Source organism: Condylura cristata, unplaced genomic scaffold (assembly GCF_000260355.1).
Source record: "Condylura cristata isolate star-nosed mole 26May11 unplaced genomic scaffold, ConCri1.0 scaffold00016, whole genome shotgun sequence".
NCBI lineage: Eukaryota > Metazoa > Chordata > Mammalia > Eulipotyphla > Talpidae > Condylura > Condylura cristata.
Window position 1 is genome coordinate 6,298,998 of NW_004567117.1, and position 17,856 is coordinate 6,316,853.

General features: G+C 34.8%; 1 protein-coding gene across 2 annotated transcripts in view; it reads right to left on the reverse strand.

Annotated features, from left to right (window-relative positions):
- Window positions 1-17,856, reverse strand: part of ARHGAP28 (Rho GTPase activating protein 28) — a 155,689-nt gene that overhangs the window by 3,978 nt on the left and 133,855 nt on the right. For both annotated transcript variants that reach the window (XM_004683749.2, XM_012725914.1), the window contains 5 exons: window positions 13,289-13,371; window positions 9,688-9,885; window positions 8,954-9,067; window positions 5,080-5,136; window positions 3,265-3,389 (listed from right to left, as the gene is read on the reverse strand). In XM_004683749.2, the coding sequence (XP_004683806.2) occupies window positions 3,265-3,389; window positions 5,080-5,136; window positions 8,954-9,067; window positions 9,688-9,885; window positions 13,289-13,371 (577 nt within the window). The remainder of the gene's footprint in view (window positions 1-3,264; window positions 3,390-5,079; window positions 5,137-8,953; window positions 9,068-9,687; window positions 9,886-13,288; window positions 13,372-17,856) is intronic.

The following is a 17,856-nucleotide window of genomic DNA, read 5'->3' on the forward strand; positions in this document are numbered from 1 at the left end:
TTTTTTTTTTTTACTATTATAAAGAAAGTTGCTATAAACATTGGTGTACAGGTTTTTGTGTGAACACATTTTCATTTCTTTTGGATAAATGTTACAAAGCCTGAATGAATGCTGGGTCACATGATAGTTGCATATTTAGTTTTATAGGACTCGCAAATTAATTTAGAGTGACTGTATACTTTTATAGTACCACTTGCAATAAATGAGTGAAATTTCCTCAGCATCATGGCCAGCATTTGGTGTCATCACGATCTTTATTTTGGCTATTTTTTTTTTCAAGATTTATTTATTTGTGCATACAGAACTGGGGTGCAGGCCAGAGGCTCAGGGGCGGTGAGAGGCTTCACCAGAGACAGAGTGGGGAACAGAACAGGCAGATCAACAAAGTACACTGCTGAGGGAGCAGCAGGCGGGTCAGGAGAGGTCTGCCATGCCATGTGGTCACCTCTCGGGCAGGCGGGGATCGAATTCATGTGGAAGTGGCTTTAGCTTCTCAGTGCTGTGCTTTAACCCGCTGCACCACCAGGGAGGGCCTATTTTGGCTATTTTTATAGGTGTTTAATAATATATCATTATGGCCTTTCAAGCATTTCTTCATTGGCAAAAGATAGTATCTTTCATGTGCACATCTGTCATTTATGTATCTTCTGTGGCGTGTCTATTCATTTCCAAATTGGATTGTTTATTGCAGAGTTGTGGTGTTTTAAATATATTTTAGATATCTTTATTTCATCTGTGGCTTATAATTATTTTACCCAAGTCATTATCTCTTTATGCTTTTCACAAGTTTTCTAAATATCTAAATTTTAAAGTTTGATGATTTCATTATTTTTAAATTCTTATCTGTTATAAGTCAGACTTTTGATGTCAAAGTTAAGAATTCTTCATTAGTCCTATGTCATAAAGATTTTTTACTTATTTAAAAAGTTTCATTATTTTATATTTTACAGTTAAATCTATGATACTCATATGAAATGTAAGATCTATATTAATTTGTTTATGTTTGCCTATGGATATATAGCAAACCATTTGATGAAAAGGCTATTCTTTCTTTTTTTATGCTTCCAGAGCTGGGGAGCAGAACAGGCTGACCAATGAAATACACTGCTGAGGGGAGCAGCGGGTGGGTCTGGAGAGGTCTGCTGTGCCATGTTGGTCACCTCCTGGGGCAGGGATTGAACTCATGCTAAAGTGGCTTTAGCTTCTTAGTGTTGTGCTTTAGCCCACTGTGCCACCAGGGAGGACCCGGCTATCCTTTCTTTACTGAATTACTTTTGTAGTTTTGCTAAAAGTCAGTTACTATAGCAATTGAACTCACAGAGACAGACGGTAGGACAGCAGTTATACTAGTGACTTTGGGCAGGGAGAAAGGAGAGTTAATGATTAATGAGTAGAATTTCAGTGTGGGAAAATTGTTCTGGAGATGAATGACAATGACAATTGCAGAACAACGTGAATGAACTTGATGTCACTGAGCTGTTTACTTTAAATGATTACGAAGGTAAATTGCATATTATGTGTGCTTTAGAATATGTTTTTAAAAATCAGTTGGGCATAACTGTGAGTATGTTTTTGGTTTCTCGGTTCTGTTCTATTAATCTAATTTCTACCTCTCCACCACCAACCATACTTGATTCCTATAGTAAGTTGGACTCAATATCTAGTAAAGGGGTCTCTCCTACTTTATTATTTTTTTGAAGATTGTTTTAGCTCATCTAGGGCCTGCACTTTCCCTATGGTTTTTAGAATATGCTTGTGCATATTTACAAAATAACTTACTAGGGTTTTGACAGAAATTACATTAAACCCATTGAACAGTCTGGGGAGAATTAACATCTTTAGTGTGCTGCATTCCCAATCCACAAAAATGGTATTTGTCTCTCTTTATTCACACCTTCACTGATTTCTTTCATCAGTATTATGTAATATTCGGCATACAAATCCTGTGCATATTTACTGAAGTATTTCAACATATTCCAATTGGATTGAGTTGTGCGTAATCTTGCACTCTGTGACTGTGATGTACTGATATAACTGTTAGACGTTCTTTGTATCTTTTGCCCATTTTGCATAACTATCGTATAATGTGACAGAATGTTGATATTCATATAATTCACCCATCGTATTCAAATTTTTCATTTTACTCATATTTATTTACCTTTTCAGCCACACCCACCTCCCTCTAGGAATAGCCCTCCCTCAACTTCTGGTAACCACTAATCTATCCCCCATTTCTAAAATTTTGTCATTTTAAGATGTTATGTAAGTGGAATCTTATGAAATGTAACCTTTGAAATATGTTTTTTTTCTGTTCAACATGGCTACTCCTTTTTGACTTGTAAACTCCTATTTAAGTATATTCATCAGTTTTACTAGAGACTATCAAACTGCACCTGTTTGCTGATGGATAGGCTAACCTAGTGCTTATAGTATCTTTTAAAAGCCCCATAGCAAATGTTTATTCTTGAGGGAGCATGCCTAGATAAAAATTATTATGATTTATGCTCTTTTAAGGTGACTTGTGACAGATAAACAAAGAAATTTTATAAATGTCATTCTGAATGCCAAGATTTATTAGTAACATATTTTAAGAAAGCACCAACTAAAATATCCATTTAAATTACATTAACTCTATCTATAAAGGCCTGGAAAAGCCTAATGGAGCCTGAAATAATAGTATTCCTGGAATTTATCAAGGCATTTGTAAAACTAACTTGCTCTATTTTTTATTCTAACAAAAAATAAAACTCAGGGCCTTCCCTGGTGGCGCAGGGGATTAAAGCACCTCACTAAGAATCGAAAGCTACTTCCGTATGAGTTTGATCCCCACCTGCCCCGGAGGTGACCCACATGCCGCGGCAGACCTCTCCTGACCCGCCCACTGCTCTCCTCAGCATTTTACTTAGTCCATCTGCTTGTTCTGCTCCCCATTCTGTCTCTGGTGAATCCTGTCACTGCCCTTGCTCCTCTGGCCTGTACCCCAATTGTGTATGCACAAATAAATAAATCTTAAAAAAAAAAAAAACTCAAGTAAATTAATTCACCAAGAGAGGAAATATCTATTAAGAATTCCATGTATGGAAGTTTCTTAGAAATACACTTGTGTTACTGGTTGTTCTATAATTTATTACATTCTTTTGTTTTTTCATCTATTGGTAAAGGTTCTAATTTTTCAAAAAGGCCAAATTTCAAATGCCTGGGAAGTTATTCATTTGCTAGTAGTTCATTTTCCTTGTACAGAAACTTAGACACAAATTTACTCACCTGTTTTCATATTGAAATTTTGCTAGTATGTCCTTGGCTTTCGTTTGACTATTGAGTTGAATGGCCATGGACACCTTGGAGAGAAGTGGAGCATGGACCCGTATAACTCCTTCGGGCACGTCAGACTGCCAATGAGGAAAAATTCATTACGTTCTATCAAGCTAGTCATGACTGCCCATAAGAGATGGAAATAAGTGACACTATGAATAAAAAAACATGTAAACATAACCAGGTTTTAACTAAAAATAAAACACAGCTTCTTCTTTAAGGGAGTTTCACTAGTGACTCAACTTTCCCTGAACTTGACTAGCACCACAAGCTAAGGTCTTGCTAGCCAGTAAATGCCTTAACACCATGAAACAGGCACAACAAAAACCTAACATTTCTATCAGTGCATTTTTTTTTGAACAATGTCTTAAAGAAGCTTACTTTACACATTCTGTATTTCATTGTTGAAAAGGTCAACCTTCTCTAAAGGATCAACTAGGAAGTATGATTTTTCAAATACCCTTTTCCTTAGTCAGTAGCAATGACAGGCCAGGCCCAAGTGAATTTCAGATGGGCACTTGAACTTTCATCCCTTCAGAGTGTTCTGAAACCCTGTGAGAGCAGAGTGGCTCAGCTTTCATATGATGTCCTGAGTGATCTGGGGACTCAGGAGCACTTGCCTAAATAAAATATCCAAAGAAGGGTAATGTGTAAATTATATAACTTCCTGTTTTGTGAAGATAAACTGGAAAATTTGTTTTGAATTTGAGTGCTTTAAAAATAAATTTATTATGATATAAGTAAATTTCCATTTGTTTTAGAATCTATCTTCTCAGGGAATCATTTTAAATCTATACCTACACAAAAGATGGTCTTGTTTATGAAGAAGGTTTATGTGACACTATACACTAGATAGAATATGCGGGAGTATGTTCATCAAAAAGACACGTTGAAGTCCTAATCCTTACTATCTGAAAATAATCAGATTCTACTTTATTTGGAAATAGGGCACAGATGTAATTAAGATGTGGTCATTAAAATGGACTCTTAATCCAATATAATCAGTGCCCTTATAAGAGACATAGCACACCAAAAGGGTGAGTATCATGTCAACCTGTAGGCATAGATTGGAGAGATTTATCTACAAATAAAGAAAACTGAAGACTGCTGACAACACCAAAATCTAGAAATGATGTCAGGAAGTGATCCTGCTCTGATAACCTTCAGAAGGAACGACCTGAACAAATATCTTAATCTCAGATTTCCAGCATCTAAATCTATTGTTTTAAATTGCCATTTTATGGTATTCTGTTAAGGCAACACTAGGAAGCTAAAACAAAATTTTTTTTTAAAAAAGGACAATTTTTAAAGTACTTTTCTAATGATACCATCAAGAACCAGGAGAACATTCTAGAGAACAATTTGAGGTACGTGAACTTGGGAGGGAGCAAAGTATGCCTGGTTATATCGGTCAAGATCATACTCCTAAAACACTCTTTCAGTCATTTCATTTCCCCCTACCTCCAGCTTCTCAGTAGCCTTTATAAAAACAAATGCAAACTCCTGACACTCTATGATCATAATCATCACCGTTTCCCAGTCATTTCCTATAATATTCATCCTGGTACAGGATGCCTAAACAGACATCCGAGCCATCAACTGGTTGATTCCCTATAATGTTCCTTTATGTGTATCAAGTTTGAAGGATATATGCGTGTGTGTGTGTGTGTGTGTGCAGGTATGTGTGCAAATGTGGTATAGATATAGCTAGAAAATACTATGAAGGTAGTTAGTAATTGGAAGGAAATAAATTATTTGTTTTCTTACCATTCTTCTTGCAGAGGGTGATTTTTGTAGTACCTTTGAAGTCTTGGGGCTTGTAACCTAAATAAAACACATTTAGCTTTTAGAATTAACATTGGAAAAAGTAAAAGCTGCTATTGGAAAGTAAAAGCTGCTATTGGAAATATATACTGGTACAATCTTTATGAAAGACTTTTTTGGCAGTATTTATCAAATTATAAAATGATTATGCTTTTTGACCCGACAATTCCATGTCTGCTTTATTACCCTTCACATAAACTCAATTGTGAGAAATGACATATGATTTTATATATTCACCAATAGAAATTAACCCTAAGAATGAAGGATTAGTTCAACACATAAAAACCAATCAGAATAACATACCATATCAAATGGTATCCCAATGATCATCTCAACAGAGAGAAAAAGCATTTGGCAAAATTCCACATACTTTCATGACAAAAACACTCAATAATCTAAGAATTAGAGGAATTTTCTTAAATTGGTAAGTGGGATTTATGAAAAATGTACCTATAACATCCTACTGAATAGTAAAAGATTGAAAGCTCCTCCCTTAAGATCAGAAACAACACAACAATCTCTGTCCTTTCCTTCTTTTTAATTATTCTTTTTTATTATTAAATATTCCAGTCCGAAAAATTAAACAAACAAAAAGATATAAAAGGCATCCCAATTGGAAAGGAAGAAGGAGAGCTTTTTAATCACAGATAACATGGATTTCTATATAGAAAATCCAAAGTAATCTATACACACAAAACTAAACTCAAAATAACTTAGTCCAACAAAATTGCAGAACACAAGGCTAATATACAAAACTCAGTTGTATTTCCTTATACTAACAACCATCTAAAATTACGAAAATTACATTTATAATAGTCTCAAAAATACCACTTAGGAATAAATTTAATCAAGGAATTGTGAAATATGTACACTGAAAACTATAGATTAGAAAAAAAAAACCAAATCATGCTAAGAACGCCCATTTTCATGACCTGAAAAACCTAATATTATTAGAATGACAGTATTTTCTAAAACACCTACATATTCAATGTCATCCCACTACCTTTATTTATTTTTTTTTTCACAGAAATGGAACAGTTGAGACAAAAATTTATGCAGAAATGCAGTAATTCCAAGTAAGCAATGTTTTGAAGGAAACAAAGTTAAACAACTCACATTTTTCAATTTCAAAACTTACAAATGATATACAGTAATATATCCTTATATATCTATACAGATATCTACACAGATCAGTTGGACAAAATTAAGAGTCTAGAACAAAAATCATACACCTGTGGTCTATTAATTTTTGATAAGAGTACCAAGCTTTTCATAGATCTTACTTGCCTTTGGGGGAAGAGGAGATTTTTCAGCAAATGGTATAAGGAAAACCATATGCAAAAGAATAAACTTCCTCTAGAAATAATATAAGGTTAAATCTTTATGATCTAGGAATTAACAAACAATTCTTAGAAATAATAACAAAAGTGTGATCAACACAAGAAATAGTAAATAAATTATACTTCATCATAATTAAAAACCTTAGTGCATCATTGGAAACAAGAAATTGAAAAGAAAATCTAGAAGATGGCAAGTATTTACAAAACATAAAGCTGATAAAACCACTTGTATCTAGAATATATAAAGTACTCTTACAACTTGATAAAAAGACAACCTAATCAAGAATTGACTGATTTTGATAGACATTTCTTCAAAGATGATGTATAACTAGCAAATAAACATAGCAAGATTCTCCACATTATTTGCTATCAGGGACATGCAAATCAAAACCACTTCATACTCTTTAGGATAAGTAGAATAAAAAAATCTTATAATTAACAAATATTCAGAATATAGAGAAATTGACTCCTTATACACTACTAGTAGAAATGCAAAACATATAGAGCTGTAAGAAAGAATGAAATGTAGCCATATCCAACAAAATGGAGGAAATTTGAAAAAGTTATGACACAGTATATACCCAAGAGATTTGAAAACATGTTCACACACATACAAATGTATGCATGTATACATGTTTATGTACACATACACACAAACTTGTACACGAAAGTTTATAGCAGTATTATTCACAGTAGCCAAAAGGTGTTAAAAAAAAAAAACAAAACCACAAATTTAAGTCAAAGGATAAGTGAATAAATAATAAGTGGTATAACATAAAATGCAACATTATTTGGCTATTAAAAATACACTACAACTTGGACAAGCCATGCAAATATAATGTTAAGTGAAATAAGGCACAAAAGAGCACATATTTATTATACCATTTCATTTATCAAAAGTCCAGAACAGGGAACTCATAGAGACAGAAAATAGGTTATAGTTGTTGCTTAGGACTCGGGGGAACAAGTGGGGATGGTAGTGTTACTGGAGGGATGATAGCAAAGGGTATGAGTTTTTATTTCTTTTGATGTGATGGAAATGTTCTAGAATTAGTTGTTGATGGCTGCAAACATATATACATATATGAAAAATGACTGGACTGTATACTTTAAATGGATAAATTGTATAACATATGGATTATGCACGACAAAGTTGTTTAAAAAAAGATGTATGCAAAAATGAAGAAAAAGAAATAAGGTACTGACATGCTAGAGCATGGATGAATCATCAAAACAGTATGCTAAGTGAAAGAGGCCACATATGGTATGATTCCATTTACAAGAAATGCTCAAAGTAGGTAAATTCATAAAGACAAAAAGCATCTTTGTGTATCCCAGGGCCTGTGGAGAGTGCTTGAGTAGTATGGGTTTTCTTTTTAGGATAGCAAAATTATTCTGTAATTATATAACTATAAACATACAAAAACTATGTGAATATACTAAAACTATGGAAAAGTTTGAAATAGTTAAAATAGGTGAATTGAATATATAGTATGAATACTCCTCTTAACAAATTAAAAATGTTTTCCCTCAATAGTCTTAATTCTACTTGATACTTTTTGTGTCCATAATCAATGAGAAAATACTGTCATTTATCATGACTGTGATAAGACAATAAACAAAACCCTACCTCACTGCTTTGCCATTTACCATTCCTTTTCCTGAGTGAATTTTCCCTTCTTTCTGCATTTAAAATGCTATCCAGTTTTCAAGTGGTGCTTAAATGTCAGTTTCTTAATGAAGTTGCCCACAACTTCCTGCATGGAAGCATATATCTTTCCTCTTTGCATGATACTGATACATCACCTGCAAACAGCTCTGACATTTAGTACATATTCATGGGTCTTGTATGCAGTTCTCTCCCACATTTGGTTAACTTTCTTTAAAAGGAAAATGAATTTCATGTATATTTTCCACCTGTTCAAGGTCAAATGCTTTGATTCATGAACATGATAAAATTAAATTAAAGCAATAAAAACAACTGTTTTAAAACTTGTTTCTGTTATCCACCTCCATGAAAACTGGGCTAAAGCAAAAATTCTTCAGAATGCAGAGAATTTACACAAAATCACTTGAGATTAGACATTATTATTTTTTAACATAATATAATAGTTTATTTTTACATCATTTTGTACATTTTTTTTATCTCAATTGTAATCCCCGTGGGGAGATTAGATATTATTTTATTATGCAACTACTAAAGAAACTTTTCCCCTATTAGTACACTAAATATTGAATTGCTCCATAAATCTAGTTCACAGGGGCTGAAGTGATTTCAGTTTTTGTAAGAACCATTTTAGCCATATACCCATTTATATGGGTACAGTTTACAGTTTACACAACGGTTATATTACAAGGCAGTCCAATTACTTGGAGAATAAAATATTTTTGTTTCTAAATTACAAGGTACTTTGTGCCTGACTTTGAAAAATAAAAACCTGGGTAGTAACATTTGTACCATCCTTTATTATTATTACCTCTCTTTCTAAGGTCTTCCTCCTCAGTAGCTTTTTGACACTTGGGAGCTGCTTCTTTAACATCATTGTGGCCTCATTCATTCTTCTGACTTGAGTAATTAAGAAAGATGGAACCTGGAGAAGAAAAATAGCTTTACTAGAAGTAAGACACTGGGATAAAACCACTTTAGGAGATTCTGTCTTCAGTTATGGTAACTCCTTCTAGGCATTCAGTGCCCTAGGACTAGGAACTGTGATATTTTTACCTGTAAAGATTAAGAAAACAACAATCCCTAGTTCTCTTCTTTAAAAGCAAAAATGGGAGCTCTCCCTGATGGCGCAATGGGTTAAAGCACCAGTTATGAAGCTCTTAGAAGCCACTTCAGCACAAGTATAATCCCCTGCCAGCGAGGAGATACACATGGCATGGCAGACCTCTCCTGACCTGTCTGTTGCTCCCCTCAGCAGTGTATTTCAGTAGATCTGCCTGTTCTATTCCCCACTCTGTCTCTGGTGAATTCCCTCACCCATCACACCTCTGGCCTGTACCCTAGTTCTGTAAACATAAATAAATAAATCTAAAAAAAAAAAATGTGTTCAGAAGCTTATCATCTGCCACACATAGCCTGGGAATATCACCTGCTTCTTCCCTCTGACCTAAGTGTGCTACTTGTTCAGAAAGACTAGTAAGACTTATATTATCTGGTGTGGCAGATGTCTAAGGAGAACAATGCAGTCATCATATTGCCACTCACCTTCCACAAAATCTTCTGGTATTTCAGCATTAAGCGAATGATGTGTGCTGCAGTATTGGCTAACAGTAGTTCTTCATAATCAGAATGCTTACTTCTACTGAAGAAAAGGTTTGGTGCCATTATAGTAGAAATGTTCCATAAACTCATTCGGTTTTTTGACTCATTGGCAATCACTTTATTGAAGAATGTCATGAGGGCCTAACAAGAAATAGCATTGTCATGGCATTGTTAAACCTCAGAAGGAACTGCTAAATTGCTCTCATTTACTTTATACCCTTTTACTGGGCCACAGGATAACTTTCAGAAGTCTGGAATATTGAAATGTTTCTCCTTCGTTGTTTAAAAGGGGTAAGGAAAGTGAAGGGTTAACCCAGTTCTATGTATCATAAAAGTAGCTACATTTTACTAACAGTTTGCATTTTCTTTAAAAAAAAAGTCATTTAGAAGTTTGACAAAATACTAAAATAGTGAACTAGAAGGAGAAAATGTTACAGCTCAAATAAACATAAAATGCCATTCTGTTGTATAGGAAGAAATGTTATTCTAAAAAAAACTCAATTTAAAGCATTAGTGTTAAAACCACTTTTTCTTTAGGGAAGGAAAACCCTTAGGCCTCCCTGGTGACACAGCAGGTTAAAGCACAGCACTAAGAAGCTAAAGCTACTTCAGTATAAGTTCAAGCCCTGCCCCGGAGGTGACCACATGGTGTGGCAGACCTCTCCTGACCTGCCTGCTGTTCCCCTCAGCAGTGTACTTCATCCATCTGCCTGTTCTGCTCCCCATTCCGTCTCTGGTGAATCCTCTCACTGCCCCTGCACCTCTGTCCTGTACCCCAGTTTTATATGCATAAATAAATAAATCTTAAAAAAATTACTATTAAAATGTAAAATTACTATCTCAAATGTAAAAACTGAAAATTTTAAAATGTTTTCTCTTGGGGTGTCATTTTCCCATTGTTTTCAATTTTGGTATTTTTAGTAGAAATGCTTACATATAGCTGTTCTCAGCATTACAAATAAAAGAAAAAAAATTTTTCTTTTGAGAAAAATTATGCCTTCTTTTGAGAAGGCATAGTGGACATTTGGTGGCTGAACCACCAAATTATAGAGGCTTATTAGAACCCTTCAAAATTTACTAGAGGATTTAAATCCTAAAAGGAGAGTCTCTTTGATTTTCTAAGTCTGAATGCTCTAATAATATTTATGATATAAAAAATTAAATAAAAACACTACTATTTATTCAAAAGGGTACCTTTTGAATTGACAGGATTTTACCTGTTTACAATAGGTAAGATATGGTAACAATCCAAATGCCCAAAAATAGATGACTAGATAAAGAAGATGTGGTATAGAAAGCAATGGAATACTATTCAGCAATCAAAAAGATAAACTCATGCCATCACAGCAACATCAATGGAACTAGAAGGGATTATGCTCAGTGAAAGAAGCCAGAAAGAAAAAGAAAAAAAAAATCAGATGGTTTCACTTACTATAGAAGGAATATAGAGGGACCAAAAAAGGCACCCAGAAAAAAAATAAAGAAAAAAATTAACAGGCAACTATAAGAAACATTCTGCAGACAAGAGAGAAAGGGACCAAAACAGGGAAGAAACAAGCATAAGGGACTATGGTGCACTAAGGAGTGCACAGGTGAACTGGTGGGAATTTTACAGGGACTACACCTAAGAGGAGAAAGTATACATTGTACAAAATGAACAGTGATGTAAAATAGATGTCAATAAATAAAATACTAATATTAAATATTGACACATTTAATACATAATCATTAAATATTAATACATCATTAATACATAATATAACAACTTTAATATTAATGCATTAAATATTAATATATATAGATAAATAAAATACTAATATTTTAATACTAAATAAATAAAATACTAATACTAGTAATGCAAAAATTATATTAAATATGAAAAAAATAGGGCATTTGAAATGAGAAAATGAGAACCACATAACTGTAATAGCTCACTTTTATTAAAAAGCTTATTGTGAGCTAGGCATTCTTCATAGTACTTTTTAGATATGATCCACTCATTTTATCATCATTCCAAACCTTGCAATCTAGGTATTTTTATAAACATTGCTTTATAGTTGAAGAAACTAAGATGGAAAAGAGTAAGTAATTTTGCTCAGTGTCAATTAACTGGCAAGAGTTCAGATCTCTTGATTTCTACACTGTTCTGGCTTCAATATTAGTTTTAGCACAATTTAGAATGGAAAGAATGTGTGTGTGTGCATGAAATCTTCATGGTATTTTTTGAGAATCTCCTATTATAATGTATTGGTAATAGTGATTTCTATTAGAAATTATATAATAACTGAAGCATCTTATTATATTAAAGAGTATTTTGACACAGATTTCTATTATCACATGCATTCTTTTCTGAAAATATAGCACTGTTCAGACAAAGCCAAAAAACAAGCAAATATATTTCCAGATTTTGAGAAAAAGACCAAACTGCATTAGAAACTAATATTCTTATACCATAGCAAAATCCCCACATACATAGGTGTTTTCACATTTCACTAAACTGAAATGTCTCATAAGAAGTGACACTAAGAATTACCTGTTTTCAGCATTGTTTACTTACCTCAAAATTAAAGGTTCTTTTCACAAAAACATTAATTCAAAAGATACATGCACCCCTATGTTTATCACAGCACTACTTACAATAGGTAAATCCTGGAAGCAACCCAAATGCCCAAAACCAGATGACTGGATCAAGCAGATGTGGTGTATATATACACACACACAATGGAATTCTATTCTTTTCAATTAATTTTTAACTCAAATTCATTTCAAAGATTCATCTCCTGCTTGTGTTTTAACAAATTTCCTATTGTTTATAGTATCATGATCAAAAGAGCAAGAGAAACTTCAATTTGCATTAATATAGAGAATATAAATTAATTTGAAGTAAAGGTTGGGAGAATAATTAGTATGCAGAACTAGGGGATGTGATTTTATCAACTGTTCTTTTATATGTTAGGGTGGGAAGTCAATTTTCTGATCTTAATTTTCCTAGTCCATAAAATGACAAGAAATTATCAGGTGATCTCTGCAATTCTGAGATTCTACAATTCTTTAAACTGATTTACTTTCATAAAAAATAAGACATGAACATTTTAGAAATTCCACTTAAATATGTGATTTCAAATTTCTTCCCCAATTTCCTTCCTGTGTGATCTTTTGCCACTACCCTGAAGTGAACTGCTAAGAACCAACTCTAGAGCTTCATAATTCACAATTTATATAATGGTATCATTTACTTCTGACCTTGTTCCAGTTAGTTCTTTCTTCTTAACTTCTCCTCCTACTGCTAATCCTGAATTAATGAAATCATTAATTAATCATTAATCCTGAATTAATGAAACGGCAATGTGCAAAGTAGATGCTGATTTATATTTTTTCCTGTCTTCCTCAGGAGAACAGCAGAGGGAATGTGGAAAAATAAAAGGTTTGCAGCATGTTTAGACTGGCTTAGGAAATTGTCAACTCAGTTTTCATTTTTCCATCTGAACTATTTCCTCTGACAAATAAGAGTGGATGAGAAATCATGAGGTTGATAACGACATACCTGGGCTGTGTCCCTATTGGCATCAGGCAATGCCATGATCATGAGGTGTAAGGCTTGAAACTGTACTTTGATGTGAGGTCCTCCTAACAAGAAAACAGAGAAACAGCCACATATTTTGAACAACAATGATATATTATGACAGTACTTCTTGGTAATATGTGCTAGTTCTCTAAGGTAACAACTCAGGTTTCACACCTAACAAGGCAAATTTGTTTGACTGGACAGGACCCTCAATCTATCAAGACCTTATTCATCTCCCAGGATGCTACTATTGAGGCCAGTGGCCAACCAGATCCTCAAAATAATTCTGAATTTATATTACATTGACATTTCCCTGTCAAAATACATTCATAGACTTTGACCACTTTTATGCTATAAACAGAAGACTTGAAGCTCAAAAGATAATAAACTTGGTGGAAGATGACATTAGAGGAAGTTCCCTGTTTTGTTCTATGGAGAATGGCCTGAGAAGTCTAGGTAGGCACTGAACTCAGAGGAGCCCTGGATATAGGGTGAGGCTGGGATATCTCATAATGACCAGGGACTGAGCATAATGACCACTGATAAAACATGACAGAAGAGACATGCAGAAAATTCAATACTGGATAGAATAAAAGAGTGAGCAGGGAAAGCAGGGACCTCTGGAATGGAAACCAGTTTTCATATCTGTACCCAGAGGGAAGGGCAAAGCTGATTGCTATGGATCTGGCCATGGGAGATATAGGCAAAAGTGCTGTGGTGGCCCTCCCTGGTGACGCAGCGGGTTAAAGCACAGCACTGAGAATCTAAAGCCGCTTCCGCATGAGTTCGATTCCCGCCTGCCCCGGAGGTGACCACATGGCGTGGCAGACCTCTCCTGGCCCGCCCGCTGCTCCCCTCAGCAGTGTGCTTCGTCGATCTGCCTGTTCTGCTCCCCACTCTGTCTCTGGTGAGTCCTCTCACCCTCCGCATCTCTGGCCTGTACCCCAGTTCTGTATGAATAAGTAAATCTTAAAAAAAAAAAAATCTTTAAAAAAAAAAAAAAGTGCTGTGGTGAGCAAGCAGTTATGGGAACTAAGGAGGGGCCATTTTGGAATTCATGAAGGTTGTGCCAACAACCTAGCACACAGGCTGTGGAGGTCTGAGGCCCAGAGAAAAAGCATGAGCAAAGTTCACACAGAAAACTCACATGAATAATGGACCCTCAAAGACCTTTACACACTCACTGCGGACCCAGATTAGTTTTACTGATATATACTGCTATGTACTGGGAAAGTCAAAGCTGTACACACTTAATATTCAAGAAGTATAACAATGGGGAAGAAAAAAATCCCATAACACATGGTAAGCTGAGTCCTCAGGGGACTACTACGCCACACAGAGAAAGCAAATCTCCAGAATCTAACCACAAGACATAAAAGAGCTATACAAAGAAAATTATAAGACATCATTAAACGAAAACATAAAAGGTACCAAGAAACAGAAACCACCTGCTCATGCATTGGAAGAAATAACACTGCTAAAGTATGCCACAGCAAGATGCAGATTCAATGCAATCCCTGTCATTATTTCAACGGGCTTCTTTAAAAAGTAGAACAAAGATTACTGAACTTCAGATGAAATCACAAAATACCTTGAACAGTCAAAGCAATCCTGACAAATTATACTCAGTGTTCTTGTATTTGGATAGCTACTTAGGAGTGGACTTGCTGGATCATATTGTAGATACATTTTTACTTTTTTTTTTTCCTAAAGATTTACTTATTTATACATACAGAGCTTGGGTACAGGCCAGAGGTGTAGGGGGATGAGAGGAGCAGTGGGCGGGTCAGGAGAGGTCTGCTGCACCATGTGGATCACCTCCAGGGTGGGGATCGAACTTGTGCTGAAGTGACGTTAGCTTCTTAGTGGTGTGCTTTAACCCACTGTGCCGCCAGGGAGGGTCTCACATTTTTACTCCTTTGATAAATCTCCATACTTTTTTCCAGAGGGGGGCTAGAAAATTGTAGCCACAATAGTGCAAGATGATTCATTTTTTTTTTTTTTTGTCGGCAATATTGCACTCTGAGGCTTCAATCTATATGACAAAGTGTAATAATGAAGACTACATGGTATTGGAACAATAATAGACACAGGGGCAAATGGAATAGAATTGAAAGCCCAGATATAAACACACACCTTTATGAACAGTTCATCTAAGGCAAAGAAGCCAAGAATATACACTGGAGCCAGGAAAAATCAACTCAAAGTGAGTAAGACTTGATGGAAGATCTGAAAACATAAAGTACATAGAAGAAAACACAGGCAAAAGACTCCAACACATAGGCTTCAGTTCTTTTTATGGATTCATCTTCAACATCAAGATAAACAAAAGATAATTTAAATAAATGGGACTAGAGCAAACTAGAAAGCTTACAAACAATGAAAGAAATCATTGAAAAAAAAATACAGATTTTCCTAAGACAAATCTGAACAGGGGCTAATAGCCAAGATTTACAAAGAATTCATACTAATCAAAAAGAAAACAAATAACCTAATCAATCAAGGCACATAACAACTAAATAGACACTTCTCCAAAAAGGATACACAGATGGCCAATAAGCTCATGAAAAAAATGCCCACTGCATATTATCAGGGAAATGCAAATCAAACCACATGAGATAGCACCTCACACCTGTGAGAATAGTCCACATCAAAAGCCCAGAAACAAGTGCTGGCGAGGATATAGAGAAAGATAAATCATCTTGCACTATAAGTGGGAATTTAGACCGGTCCAGCCACTCTGGGAAATATTATAGAGGTCTCTCAAAAGATTAAACGTGCATTTATCATATGGCCCAGCAATTCCACTCCTAAGTATCTACATAAAGAATACAAAAACACTAATTCAAGGGGAAACATGCACTCCTATGTTCACTGCAACACTAATTTGTAGTAGCTGAGCTATGAAAACATCCTAAGTGCCCAAATAGGAATGTGTGGATTTGGAAGGTATGGTGTGTATACATAATGGAATACTACCCAGCTACCCAAAATAAACTCTTGCCATTTGTTACAACATGGAGGAAATTATGCTAAGTGAAATATGACAAATACTGAATGGTGTCACTTATGTGTGGAATATAGAGAATAACTACAACAATCTAACTAACAACAATCCCTAGAAATCAAACTATAGAACTGAGGCTACCAGAGGGAGAGGAAAGCAAACTGAAAAGGGAACACAGCTCTGAGGATGCACTGTGGCTGTTTTGGTGGTATGTATAATAACAACACTTGGAGGAGGAAATTCTAACTAAACCTCTGAAACGCAAAGAGAAAAACTTAATGCAACTTCAGTTAAAAAAAATCTTGTTTCCACATTATGAGTCAGAAAAATACAATTATTACGAATCCAATTCTAGAACCAAGTTAAAACCCTCCATTTATCACTCAATCACTGAGTCACCTTGGACAGATTTATTTAACCCTTCCTAGCTTTCATTTTATCTGTAAAATGGGAGTAGCCCAGGACTTCAATGAACTCCTGTGAAAAGTAAATGAATCAATATGTGTAAAGAGCGTCCATCAGTAGGAACGCACCATTACCTTTATATATGCTTACTCTTATGATGATGATTAATTATATTTATTCTGTATCTTATGGACAATTCAGAAAGGTGACTATAGTTGGGTCTTTTGAGTTTTGAGTATTTTACTCTTTGACAATAACAGAAGATGGCGCTAGAGGGTTGGTACTTATACCTGGTGGTCTCAATGTTAGCTCCTTCCATTTTAAGAACAGAATTTTAGGGATTCCATCCATAATAGGATAATCCATAACCAGCTGTGTTGAAAATGTACTGTATACTAGAGTACTCAGGCTTTGTTTTGTCTCCCTGTATTCTCAAAACGGCCTCTTAGTGGGGAATTTCTGGAGGGAAGCATTATGTTCTAGAATCCCTGGGGAATTCTCAAGTTGAAGGAAAGTCTATTTATATTCAGTAGATGAAATGTAGTCAGCTGTCTGTACACTAGTGGAAACACTCTTGTGACAAGTTACTAAGTTACCGGAAGTTGTATGAAACCAAGTTAGCTGGAGATGACTAATGTATATAGCCATGCAATGAAGTAACAGCTGGGAGGAGTATTTATAGGCTCATATCAGATTGTTACAGCACAATACCCAGGTGGATTTTTAGAAATTTATGTCAAAATTGTAAACAGAAGTGACAGAGTCCAATATGTTTTGGAAAAATAGCTAAGACACATTGATGTGAGTTGCCCAAATAACAGGACCTATCAAAATTTATCTCATTGCAAAGCATTTAGGCAAGCATTATGATAGATGACATATAATATTATCATCTGGATGGTAAGAGTTTTCTACAGTCTTTCACAGCAATCCAAAAAAAATTCTGGGGGGAGGATTATAGATACAGATGCTGGTTCTGTGTTGCCATCAACTTCAGGGAAACTGTTCATTTGCTTTAGAGTTAAAAATTGAAATCAGCAAATAACCCATTTTCTTTTTTACTTAGGAAACTGTACTGTATTTTGGTTAATAGTTTTAGAGTTCAATCATATATCACATCCTAGTTAAGTCTCCC